This window comes from Quercus robur, chromosome 2 (assembly GCF_932294415.1).
Source record: "Quercus robur chromosome 2, dhQueRobu3.1, whole genome shotgun sequence".
Classification (NCBI taxonomy): Eukaryota; Viridiplantae; Streptophyta; class Magnoliopsida; order Fagales; family Fagaceae; genus Quercus; species Quercus robur.
This window is the reverse complement of record NC_065535.1, coordinates 45676433-45690328: the sequence shown is the minus strand read 5'-3', so window position 1 is coordinate 45690328 and position 13896 is coordinate 45676433. Positions and strand designations below refer to the sequence as shown.

The 13896-nt window shown below is 39.6% G+C and overlaps 1 protein-coding gene across 1 annotated transcript; it reads left to right on the top strand.

Annotated features, from left to right (window-relative positions):
* Positions 1-1328: 1328 nt before the first annotated feature.
* LOC126713768 (cyclin-dependent kinase F-1) lies at positions 1329-4059 on the top strand. The gene is made up of 2 exons (XM_050413630.1): positions 1329-1892; positions 2875-4059. The coding sequence occupies exons 1-2, from the start codon at positions 1410-1412 to the stop codon at positions 3802-3804; spliced, it is 1413 nt and encodes a 470-aa protein (XP_050269587.1). The 5' UTR covers positions 1329-1409; the 3' UTR covers positions 3805-4059.
* Positions 4060-13896: the final 9837 nt, after the last annotated feature.

Here is a 13896-nt window from a genome sequence, read left to right as displayed (position 1 = left end):
AGAGGAAAGTGAGGGGCATGAAAGAGAATGCAGTATTTATAGGCCCCAAAAACAGGGTCAGTGAAACGACGTGCGCCACTCAAAAATTGACATGTGGCGGTTCTTTTGGGAAACGAGATTAACACAACTGGCCAACCAACAACTTCGCGACACGTGGCTCACAAAAAAGTAAAATTTTGTTAAAATCACATAAACGCACGTTAAATCACGACAATATCCTAGACGACCCTTTGAACAAAGGGGCAACTGATGGGATAGTGAAAAATTAGTCCAACTCCAGTTCGTCCATAAGGATCGTCTAGAGCCAATAGAGCAAGCAAGGCCAAGAATCACCCAAGAAGAAGAAAAGATGTTCATGGACGATAACATCGCTCTTGAACAATGAAGTCTCCCATGGACGATAAACTCGTCCATAAAGGTCGTCCATGGACGATTATCAGATATCCAGGGACGACCAAATCGTCATACAATGGACGGACGAACACGTAGCACTTAGGAAACTTTCGACTCTTTAGAACGGTTACTAAACTTGTAGCTATCGCCATGAATTCCTCAAATGAGTTAACTTCCATTAGCGGTTACAACTTTAGTAGCCGTTGAGGAAGTTATCTCCGAACTCATTGGCTTCCACAAATCTTGGGGAAGTTATTGGACAAATAACCGTCCCCAGGGTCTCTATATAAAGGACCGATCTGAACTGAATGAAGGTAAGAACATTCTGAGACTTGACTCCCAAAAAAGTTGGAATTCCATTCCTGTGAGAGACTAACTTTGCCATCGGAAGGTGTTTGGCCGGTCTTCTCCGGTTCCTTTTTGATAGCGTGTTTACTTTTGTCACAATTCAGTAGCCCACCGAAGCCAGGGTGTTCAACCTACTGATTCTAAGCGATATCAATATATAATTTTGAACTTTCTCAATGCATTATTATATACACCAGTATTTTTTTTTTTTTTTTGAGAATCTATACACCAGTATTTTAATTAAATCTAACTTAGAGTCTTCTTTTGTTCTTTTTGGCAACCCACTTTCTATGGTGGAAAATTTTCTATTCCTTAATAAGGTAGCTAATGTTTGTAAAATAGACTTATTTTTATTTTTGTTTAATCTAATATATTAGCTCTTTTAACCCAAAAAAAAGACGAAAAAAAAGAAAAAAGGACTAAATTCTTTTTGTACGAACCAATTCTATAATGTTTGTAAATATTTTTATATATATATATATATATATATATATATATAAATTATAAAAATAAAATAACATAAAAAATAAAAAATAAAACCCATCCTTTTTGGATTTTGGAGACTAATATAGAGAGTCCATGACTAATTACCAAAACGAAAACCACTTCCTTATTAGCTTAGGCTTAGCTCTGACTTCTGAGTCTGAGCGTAAACAAAAAGAAAAAGAATGGAGCCCGAAGCAGCGAAGAGCTGGAGCATCCACAGTCGAGGCGAGATAATAGCGAAGTACGAAATACAGGAGCGCGTGGGGTCGGGAGCGTACTCGGACGTGTACAAGGCGCGTCGGCTGTCGGACAACGTGGTGGTGGCGCTGAAAGAGGTTCACGATTACCAGTCGGCGTTCAGAGAAATAGAGGCCTTACAGATCCTCAACTCCCCAAACGTCGTCGTTCTCCACGAGTTCTTTTGGCGGGAAGACGAGGACGCTGTGCTTGTCTTGGAGTACCTGAGGACTGACCTGGCATCTGTGATCAATGAGGCCAAGAAGGAGGGCCGTTCGATTGGAGTCGCCCAGCTCAAGAGATGGATGCTCCAGATTCTCTCTGGCCTTGACGCCTGTCACAGGAATATGATCGTGCATCGGGATTTGAAACCCACTAATCTTCTCGTCTCCGATGATGGCCTGCTCAAGCTCGCCGATTTTGGCCAGGTCTTTTTCACTCTTTTTCTTTTAACATTGATGGGTTTTTGTTTAATTTAAAGTAAGTTTACTTTTTAGGCAATGAGGCTGGTTTCTTTTGATTTAAAGCTACCGGATTTTGGCCTGTTAATTTTGTCACGAATTGATGAAAAGAAGATTTGCTTGATGGGTTTGGGGTGGTGTTGATTTTGCAGCTTGATTACATTTACAAGCAATTCGTTTATGTTTAGTGTTTACTTTAATGATAGGGAATGCTTTAGAGTGTGTGGTACTCTGAGATTGGTTTTCTCTTTTTGGATTTGATTGGTATGATGTGGGAATAGCTGAGCCCAACATTTTAAGACAAGGCTTGGTTGTTCTTGTTGTATTGGTATGATGTGGGAAGGAAGCCTAGGAAAGCTTAGCACATTGCTAGTTTGCATTTTAAGGAAGGGTTTGTGACTTTCTGCATTATATGGTAAATGGAATTTCTTTTTGTACAAGCAATGGGTGAAAAGGATTTCCGTTGATGTAGTAGTCATTGATTGTTAGAAATTAGGATGTGTTGCTTGTAATCTTGCAAATTAAACTCCCAAACAGCATTTGTAAATGTTATTCATGTATCATGTTGTGGACAAAATAGCAAATCATAAGACAAGGTAATTTAGGTAAATATACACCAGAATTCTTCAGAAAGTATATACACACACACACAAATAGGAATCATTTCTAATTTTTAAGAGATAATATACACATAGGGAGATAGAGTATTAGCTTGAGAGGGGGTGGGGGGAGGTCATCCATAGTAGTCAGCTGAAATGTTGAGTATGCTCCTTATCTATCAGCTGCTAGTTTGAGGATTTGACCATTCTTAAGTTCCAACGTGACACATTTTCACATTTGGATTTGATAGGCACTCTCTTCAAGCATATAAATCTTTTGAATGAAATTGCTATTCCTGTTATTTTGTCAAGGTGGTTTGTGAAATGTTTTTATTTGACTCTGATTTTAGGCAAGGATACTCCTGGAGCCTGGATATGTTGCTGCCTACAACAACCTACAACCATATGAACAAAACGCTGTAAATCAGGAAAATGCCTTTCAGCCTCCTGAAGTTTTTCCTCAAACAGACAATTTATGCCAAGAAGCTTATGAAATTCAAGACCAGGACACTATAAGTAAAGAAGAATATTTTAGACAGTTAGATGAGTTCAAGGCTAAAAATATAGATGAAACTGATGAGGAAACGAATGTTCATGATGGAGATACATCTTGTCTTGCAACATGCACAACAAGTGACATAGAGGATGATCCTTTCAAGAATTCATATTCATACGAGGCTGAGGGTGGTGGAGATGATGGACAAGGTTGTCTTACATCCTGTGTTGGAACTCGTTGGTTCAGAGCCCCTGAACTACTCTTTGGATCCACTGACTATGGTTTAGAGATTGATCTGTGGTCATTGGGTTGCATATTTGCTGAGCTTTTTACTCTGGAGCCCATTTTTCCTGGAACTGCAGATATTGATCAACTCAGCAGGATTTTTAGTGTTTTGGGAAACTTAACTGAGGAAGTCTGGCCAGGTTGTTCTAAACTTCCTGATTATAGAACAATTTCATTTAATAAGGTAGAAAATCCAATTGGTTTAGAAGCCTGCCTGCCCAACTGCACCCCTGATGAAATCTCTTTGGTAAAAAAACTTGTCTGTTATGACCCAGCTAGCAGAGCTACAGCAATGGAACTGCTCCATGACAAGTATTTCAGTGAAGAGCCTCCTCCGGTTCCAATGTCTGAGTTATGGGTTCCTCTGACCAGAAGTGGGCAAGATGAGAATTCTCCTAGAGGGTGGTCTGGCCATGATGGAATGGGTTCAGATTCCGATTTTGAGGACTTTGTGAATTATACCAGGACTGATACTGGGTTTTCCATACGGTTCCCTTGAGCTTAAAGGGCATTAAGGCACTCTGATTTGTTAAATTATTCGTTGCAATTTTGTGTGATTAGATATTGGAAAGGTCATCTTACCTTTCTTCTCAAAAAAGGAAAAAAAAGAAAGAGAGGATATTGAGAGTTCATCCCTAGAGCCTTGTAGCTTAATTGCAACTTCTTAATGTTTTCAATAGAGACATCTAGAGATCAAATCTTTCCACCCAACAATTGAATTATAAAATAAATATATTGTAAGTTCATAATTTAATTTAGTATTGAAAGTTATCTTGAAATATATTGGACCAACCTAATGTTTATATGGAAGTAGTACTCACCAACTATCATCACTCCATAAAAATAAAAATAAAAACCCATAAAATCTAGAACTCTCTATCTTTCTTGTTAATTTGTGAGTAGTGTGGTTTTAGCACCACCACCACCAACAACCTCCGGTACCACCACTATAAAGATATCGTCAATGCCACTAAAGCTAGTAGCGAATATGCCTGATGCCTTTGTTGGCACAACCACACTGATTTGAAGCACCACCGCCAACCTCCAACACCACTACAACCACAAGACATCACTACCGTTATCTCTCTTTAAGCTCACCCACCAAGCAACAACAATAACAATTATAGCCAGCAAAAATCCACTAAAAAAAAAAAAAATCGAGGTTTACATTTCCGTATAGTTGCAAAGAGAACGAAAGACTCGAGGTTTTTTTTTTTTTTTTTAATTTGATTGACATACTTATAATATACGCGTATTATATGCATTTTTACTATGGTGGGTAGTGGTTAGGGGTGGCAAAGTAAGCCCAAACCCATTTGCCCACCCACTCTAGTTGAACCCAAACCCACCCAATTATTAGTTGGCTTAAATGGGCATCAACCCAATTAGACCCAGTAATTATTGGGTTTTAACTAAAAACCCATTGAGACCCATTTAACCCAAAAACAATATACCCAAATTCAACCAAGCCTTTCCCATAAAAAAATAATAAAAAAAAAAAACCCACGCTTTAGTCTTTTCATTTTCCTTCATTTTCTCGGCCTCCAAACACTTCTCTCTCTCCTCTCGCTTGCTCTCTCTCTTTCTCTCTCTAGCTCTCACAGAGAACAATGAGGCACAACAAACACATTTCTCTATGGCAATCTGATCTACATTTAGCAAATCAAAAGCATGAAAATTCAAACCTACAAGTTTCATCGACGCATGGATCGGTGTCGCCTAAGGCTTCGATCTAGATATTAATCCCTTCTTCATAGCAAGCGATTGAGCGATCCACCTGTCCAAGCATCGAAAACGTGTTGCCTAGTTGCATGTGACCGAAAAACGCCACAAGCACGTGATCGGCACCTCTAGGAGGATCTAGAATCTGAATGGCCTGCTCCAAAGCCAGAATTGCCTCCTTGAACTACCCTAAACTCGAGTAGATTGCCGCCAAAACGTGAAGGCTCATTGCCAAGTTCAGACTCGGCTCGCCATCATCTCCACCGGAGCACCACTCGAACTTTTTATTGTATCACTAGCAAGCAATTATTACTTTTTATGCTCGCTCCCTCTCTCTCTAGTTCTATAGAAAATTGCTTGGTTAGAAGTTACAAAAGGAGTTTCAATGGGTTTGCTGCCAAGCTCATTGATCGTGAAAGACAAAAGCTTGAGTTGGGGTATTTTTTGACTTGATAGTTTTCACATTATATCTCAAACACCATTACTGGGTTTGAATTTATTTTATTTTATATTTGGGTAATTTAAGAATGAAGCAATTGATAAGGATGCATTCATTTTTCTTTTCTTTTTTTGGTTCAGAAGAATTTCTATTTGTTTCAAGGACAGTTGCTTTCAAAATTTCAGGAAAATTTTGAGTTTGAAATGACATTTATTTGTATTTGTTGCATTGTTTGGTTGCCAAGAAAGTGAGAGAAAATAGAAAAAAAAATTATTTGGATTTTTAATATAATTGTTGACGTGGATGTGCTTATGTGGAAATTTTTTAATCCCAAAAATGGAGACTAGAGAGAGTGGAAAAGAGAATTCAAGAAAGTGTTGGGGTTTTCACTTTAATGGCATTTTGGTAATTTTGATAATTGGGTAATTGGATAAGTTAGGGTTTACCCATAATAATTGGGTTGGGTTGGATTTAGGTTAGAAGCAATTAGTTAAATGGATTTTAATGGGTAAATGAGTTTTATATACCCAACCCAATTATGCCCACCCCAAACCCACCCATTTGACACCCCTAGTAGTGGTGCTAAGATATGTAACAATTTTTATTTTTATTATTTTAGGTAAGTGAAATAAGAAAAAGTATAAAATAGGTTATTAAATTAGTAGACACATAGCCAATTTTGATTTGTGGTACATAAAGTGATATAGTGAAAGTGGTATAAAAGATTTGGATTCGCATTAATGTATACTAGCCTCTGAGCACGTGCTTACGCGCGTGCTCAAAGGTTCTTTTATTTTTTGGGTAAGGGTTAATTTAGAAAATTTATTATAATTTGGGATTACTACATTTTCCAATCACAAAAAAAAAAAAAAAAAAAAAAAAAAAAAAAAAAAAAAAAACCTAGGAGTGTAATGAGTATCATGTGTGGAGAAATAATTTTTCATCACACCCCTAGATTTTTTTTGTGATTGGAAAATATAGTAATCTCAAATTATAATAAATTTTCTAAATTAACCATTACTCAAAAAATAGAAGAGCCTCACGCGCATAAGCACGTGATCAGAGGCTAGTCAATACTTATATTGGGAAAATTATTGTGTACTCCCGGGAGTACCATAAATGCATACTCCCTCCTCTCACATGAATGGTGAGTCCCACTAATTAAATTCATTGTGGGACCCACCATTTATGTAAGAAGGAAGGAGTACGTATTTATGATACTCCGGGAGTACCTAATAATTTTCCCTTATATTGTATTTTATAAGATACGTAATATTTTCTATGGAGTAGTAAATTAATAAGATTTTTGTTAAAGGAAATGCTCCTAAAAAGATCCTAAAATTTAGTAACTACCCATCCACGTTTTTTTCTTTTTTTCTTTTTTGTGTTTTTTCGTTTTTGGTGTTGTTGATGTTGTTCTTTTTTTCAAATTTTAAGTATGACCGTTGTCATTTTTTGTCTAATCCTAAAATGTAGTTTTTTTAATCCTAAAATTTAGCTATTTACTACACATCCATAACATAAGTAAATAAAAGCTTAAATTGAAAATTTTATGGCAAGAGATACACGTTAATTGCATAAAACCACAATTGTATTCTGAGATATTTTTTTAATAAAGTATTAAATGGTGCTTTAACCTTAACAAAAGGCTAATACAATTGGGAATTAATGATTAGAAGTGATATCGCATAGAATCAGTAGGTTGAACGCTCTGGCTTCGGTGGGCTATTGAACTATGAAAGGCCTACAAAAGTAAACACTCTATCAAAAGGGGACCGGAGAAGACCGGCCAAACACGCTCTGATGGCAAAGTTAGCCTCTCACAGGAATGGAATTCCAACTTTTTTGGGAGTCAAGTCTCAGAATGTTCTTACCTTCATTCGGTTCAAACCGGTCCTTTATAAAGAGACCTTAGGGACGGTTATTTGTCTAATAACTTCCCCAAGATTTGTGGAAGCCAATGAGTCCAGAGATAACTTCCTCAACGGCTACTAAAGTTGTAATCGCTAACGGAAGTCAACTCATTCGAGGAATTCAAGGCGATAGCTACGGGTTTAGTAACAGTCCTAAAGAGTCGAAAGTTTCCTAAGTGTTGCGTGTTCATTCGTCCATTGTATGACGATTTGGTCGTCCCTGGACATTTGATAATCGTCCATGGACGACCTTTATGGACGAGTTTATCGTCCATGGGATACTTCATTGTTCAAGAGCGATGTTATCGTCCATGAACATCTTTTCTTCTTCTTGGGTGATTCTTGACCTTGCTTGCTCTATTGGCTCTGGACGATCCTTATGGACAAACTGGAGTTGGACTAATTTTTCACTATCCCATCAGTTGCCCCTTTGTTCAAAGGGTCGCCCAGGATATTGTCATGATTTAACGTGTGTTTATGTGATTTTAACAAAATTTTACTTTTTTGTGAGCCACGTGTCACGAAGCTGTTGGTTGGCCAGTCGTGTCGGTCTCATTTCCCAAAAGAACCGCCACGTGTCAATTTTTGAGTGGCGCGCGTTATTTCACTGACCCTGTTTCTGGGGCCTATAAATAGTGCATTCTCTTTCATGCCCCTCACTTTTCTCTCATTTTCCTTTCTGCCATCTCGTCCAAGAGCCTCATTTTAGCTCTCCTCCTAGTTCTATCAGGTATTTCCTCTTTCTTTTTAGGCCTTCATTTTAAATCTTTCTACATTTCAACCATGTCTTCGTCTAGTAGTTTAGAGAAGGAGATAGACGAGTACCAGGACGATTCTTCTGGGAGTGAGGGTAGTGATGAGAGTAGTGTAGGTAGCTCGTCCTGTAGCGATTCCTCAGATGAGTATTATTCGTCTGGGGTTTCTGGCATTCCCTTGGAGGAATTTCAGGAACTACAACGTAGGATGGCTTCTGGATCTGGGGCTAGCTTGTCCAGATAGCCACCTAGCCCTCCTCAAGACAAGGAAGATGACGAGGAGGATGTCATTTATAGTTGTGCCCCAGAGGTAGCGTCCACCTCAGAAGCTGCCAAGTTAAAAACTCTTGTAGATAGATAGGAAATTCCTAGAGAGCTTAACCCTCGTCTACCCAAGGCTGGAGAATGGTGTTGTTCTCCTTCCTCTGGTTTAGGGGTGTACACTTCCTACCTTTTAGCTAGCCTTAGGTTTCCTCTAAATTCCTTTTGCAGAGACCTCTTTCAAAGGTTGGGTATTGGACCTAACCAGCTCAACCCCAATAGCTGGAGGACAATAGTCGCCATGCAAGTGCTATGGCGTGAGGCACTGGAAAGGAACTGTCCAATTATGGTGGACGAGTTCCTTTACTGTTATAAGCCCTCGGAGATAAAGAAATCTGCTGGTTTTTACCAGTTCTCGTCCAGGGGCTCTTATTACAGTTTAATAAAGGGTCGTAGCTCGTCTGACCAGCTCTGGAAAAAAGAATTTTTTATTATTTCTGGAAATTGGGCTGGGGACCCAGCTGATGTGGGTAATCCCCCCTTCCCACTTTTTACCAGCCTTCTAGGTCGTCTTCATCCTGAGGGTATGTTTCCTTTCCATTTTATTTTGTTTTTCCTTACATGTTTTCTATCTTTCAATCATCTAACTCTTTCTCTTGGTGATGCAGTTGTTGTTCGTCCACATTTGGACAAATTTTACTTGGATCGGGTAGACGAGATTCGTACCTTCCCTGGGAGAACTCTTCATGATTTGGTTACTCTCAATCGTCTAGCAGCTTGGGGGCTTGGCCCAGTACCTACTGCTGAAAATCTCAGTCATGAAGAGACTACCCGTCGAAGTAAGTATCATCCACTTTATTTTATTTCCTTCCTTTTTCTTTTCTTTTTTTAAAATTTGATTTTCCTTGCCACAGGGATAACTACAATGAGGGAAAACAAAGAAAAAACAATAACTAGTGGGGACGAGGATGTTACTGCACCCCCAACTGCACCACCAGTCGTCCAAGTGACTTTCGTCCAGGCAGGGAAGAGAAAGTCTAAGTCGATATCCAATGCTGTGGACCTGGATGACCTTCCAAGTTGTCGAGGCCCCAAGAAGCAAAAGCCTGGTAAGACTTCTCTTCCCAAGGTTCCCAAGTTTACACCTCCGACGGTGAACCTGGGCGACCCTTCGGTGGATGTGGAGCCTGTCCAAACAGTCCATCCTGTCCAAAGTGATCCTCCTCCCCCTCCAGTCAAAGCTTCTCGCAAGCCTAATTCGTTAGAGCCATCTGATCGTCCTTCCAACCTGGTTCTGGACGAGGGCTATGCATGGAGGACGTACAAAGGAATCGTCATTGAGCATGAAGTCAATGAATGCTACAACATGTCAGTGAAAGAATTTGAACGTTCTGGCATCCATGACCTTTTTAAGGTAAGTCTTTCCCTCGTCCTTGCGTATAAATTTTTTTGTTTTTTTTTTTTTTTTTTTTGAATAGGATGTCTAACTCCCCTTCGTCCATATGTAGGCTATGTCAAAATTTTATATAGCAACCTGCCAGGCTAAGGAGCTTACTACAGAGGCTAAGATGGCTAAGGACAAAGCTAAGGAGCTAAACAATGAAATTCTGCTAAAAAAGGAGGAGGTCCTTAGGTTGACTGAAGATTTTAATCGTCTATAAGGAAGTGAGATGAAGCTAAAGAACGAGGTGGAAGAGCTTAAAGCTGATAACATAGAAAAAGATACTCGTATCGTCTATCTTGAAGGACAAGTCTCTGAGTTTGTCTTGTCCTTAGAGAAAGCACGTGAAGAAGCCATAGCAACCTTCAAGAAGTCTTACGAGTACAAGAATCATCTAGACAGCCACTATGCAACTCGCTATGAGGACTTTCATGCTGATGCTAAGGAAGCATATCCTGACTTGGACTTCGATTCTTTCAAACTTCCCCTTGCTAATGAAAGTTCCTTGTTGCAGACGAGTTCTGAGGACGTTAACATAATGGACGATGCTAACACTGAAGTGACCCAAGACGACCCCAGAACTAGCTTGCCCAAGTGATTACATTTTCCTTAGAAAATTTATTTGGAAGTGCATGTTGTTTTGGGCTTTGTTCTTACTCCTTTTATTCAAGTTTATCCCAGTACAATTATCTCGTCTAAGGTTATGGACGAGTCTTATATACAATCAATTATACTTTCATAACTTTTAAGGGTTTTTTGGACGTGGGTCGTCCACCCTTCTTTAAATTCCATGAACAAATGAATATTTTCTATTTTCACCTTCCATTGTGTTTGAATACATACATTTCCAGCTTTATATATGAAATTTATTTTCATTATTCATATCATTTTTATGGCTGTGTGGTACTTCCACTCAGGAAATCAGTTTGCCTCGTCTTGAGTATAAGGGTGAATTTCTTATTACATCACCAAAATAGAGCAAATTGAATCCTTTAGCTATCAAGTACAGTTCGTCTATGAATGACGTTCTTCTTGGCTAGCTTTTATTCGTTATTCAAATTTAGGGATGATCATATTTCCGTCCTTGATAAAACTGTTCCCAGTGATTTCTCGTCCATGCATTGGATTGTTATGCTGGTTAGATTCGTTTATGGGCTTGTGCTTTTGCACAATCTTTGTTCGTCCATGTTTTGGACGATCATTTCTTAGGTTTCATTTCGTCTTAAGTTTTAGACGGATATACCTTGTTTTATTTTTCCTTTAAGGAAAGCTTATGGACGATACATCCTTGCGTCCAAGGATTTCATTCATCCATGCTTGTTTGCTTCTTTGTGGATCATTCTGAATGAATATACAAAAATAAAGGATTCCCATACAATATAATTGAAAATACATCATATATATATCTGAAAATCCAAACTTATGCAAACATTCGTCCACAGGCATGGCACATGCTCGAGAGCTAGTGCCTTAGGGAATTAAAAATACACACCAACTGGTCCATAAATAGCACAAAAGTGAAAACACTAATGTACTTTCTAGGGGATTATTGAAATACTTAAAACACATAGTAGTAGTAAACAAACAAATACGAGAATACTTCCACTCGTCCAGGTATCTTGTCCATGGCCATTTTCGTCCCGAGTCAGCATTTATTGATAATATTTCCTTAGGTGCTCAACATTCCAAGGGTGTTCTAGCCTCCGTCCATCCAAAGCTTCCAAATAGTAGAATCCTTGCCTCTTGCAGTTGATAACCCTATAAGGTCCTTCCCAATTTGGCCCCAGTTTCCCGTAGGCCGGGTTTCTTGTTGCCAAGGTAACCCCCTTCAGGACGAGATCCCCAATGTTGAAGCGCCTGGGCTTTATCATGGCATCATATTGTCTTGCCATAAGATTTTTTTACCTTGCTGTTCTCTATTCTGCATCCATCTTGACCTCGTCCATAAGGTCAAGGTTAAGACGGAGCTGTTCTTCATTTTCTTCAGCCTGATACTTCCTCACCCTGTGGCTGGCCATATGTACTTCTGCTGGTATAACTGCCACACTTCCATAGGCTAGTTTAAAAGGAGTTTCCCATGTGGGAGTTCTCACTGTCGTTCTGTAAGCCCTCAAAACACCTGGTAACTCATTCGGCCATACTCCCTTTGCCCCTTCAAGCCAAGTCTTGATGATCTTCAACAAGGATTGGTTTGCTACTTCTACCTGGCCATTAGCCTATGGGTGGGAGGGTGAGGAGTAATGGTTCCTGATTCCAAGCTGTTCACAAAATTCCCTGAAAGGTGTGTTGTCGAACTGTCGTCCATTGTCAGACACTAGTACCCTAGGTACCCCGAATCTGCATACAACGTTCTTCCAGACGAAGTTCTTGACATTCTGTTGTCTAATTTTTGCCAAGGGTTCGGCTTCCACCCATTTTGTGAAGTAATCTATTCCTACAACCAAAAAATTCATTTGTCGAGTTCCAGTTGGAAAGGGCCCCAAAATATCCAGTCCCCATTACGCGAAAGGCCAAGGGGCCATCATTGGAGATACTCTGCTGGCTATCTAGGAATGTTACAAAAGCGTTGACATTGATCATATACCTTAACATATGCCTTAGCATCAGCTTGGATGGTTGGCCAATAGAATCTGCTTCGGATGACTTTATGGACGAGTGATCTGGCTCCTGAATGGTTACCACATGCTCCTTCATGAACCTCCCTCAATATGTAATTTGCCTCATCCGGAGCCAAACACCTTAGGAGAGGCTGGGAAAAACCTCTTTTGTATAACACTTCGTCCATAAGTATGTACCTGGCTAATTTGACCCTGAGCTTCCTGGCTTCGTCCTTCTCTTCTGGAAGCCTTCCGTCCTTCAAGTATGACACTATTGGGGTCATCCAATTTTCATCACCCTCTATCTGCAGCATCTTTGGAAGGTCTATACTCAGCATGTATTGTACTGCATCCAACTCGTCCATTGCTTCATTCGCGGAGGCTTCCTTTGTCAGAGTATTTGCTTCCACATTCTCTTCCCTTTGGATTTGAATGAAATCAGCTTCTTTGAATTTCTTCACAAGGCGTACTACCTTCTTTAAATATCTCTTCATTCTGTCTTTCTTGGCTTCACATGTCCCATTTACTTGGCCTATGACCAACTAAGAGTCTCCCAAGACAAGTATTGAGTCTGCTTCTACAGATTTAGCCAACTTCAACCCCTTTAAAAGGGCTTCATACTCCACTTCATTATTAGTGGTTTGGTATTGCAAACAAACCTTGTACTTTAATTTGTCTCCTTTTGGTGATTGCAAAACAAATCCTATACCTCCAGCATGTAGTGTAGACGATCCATCTACATGGACGACCCATTTTTTATTGCACTCTCTTTCACCTAAATCCTCGTAACTTGGAGTGAACTCTGCAATGAAATCTGCTAGGGCTTGGGCCTTTATTGCATTTCTCGGTTTGTACCGAATTTTAAATTCACTAAGTTCCACCACCCATTGAATCAGCCATCCTACAGCTTCCAGCTTGTTCATTGCCTTCTTGAGTGGATGGTCCGTCATGATATTGATGACATGAACTTGGAAGTAATGTTTTAACTTTCTAGAAGTTGTTATTAGTGCAAAAGCCAACTTCTCTATCAGTGGGTACCTTCCTTTTGCTCCTCTGAGTGCTCGGCTAGTGTAGTACACGGGTTTTTGCACTTTTCCTTCCTCCCTGATTAGAGCTGAACTTACGGCATGTGGAGACACCGCTATGTACAGATACAGTTCCTCTCCTTGCACGGACGGACTTAATAATGGAGCTGTAGTGAGATAGTCCTCCAGATCTTGGAAGGCCTTTTGACATTCGTCCGTCCATTCGAATGCCTTCCTGAGGACTTTGAAGAAGGGTAAACATTTTTCTGTGACTTTCGAAACAAACCTGTTCAAAGCTGCAACTCGCCCAATGAGGGATTGGACTTCCTTGATATTCTTCGGTGGTTCCATGTCCAATATGGCTTGGATCTTGTTTGGATTCGCTTCAATTCCTCTTTACGAAACCATGAACCCCAAAAACTTTCCCAACGATACTCC

Bases quoted from the DNA above. Each gene is read 5' to 3' on its own strand.
- LOC126713768 (XM_050413630.1), top strand. From the start codon at position 1,410: ATGGAGCCCGAAGCAGCGAAGAGCTGGAGCATCCACAGTCGAGGCGAG. The intron at 1,893-2,874 runs GTCTTTTTCACT...CTCTGATTTTAG, and splicing joins AGCTCGCCGATTTTGGCCAG to GCAAGGATACTCCTGGAGCC.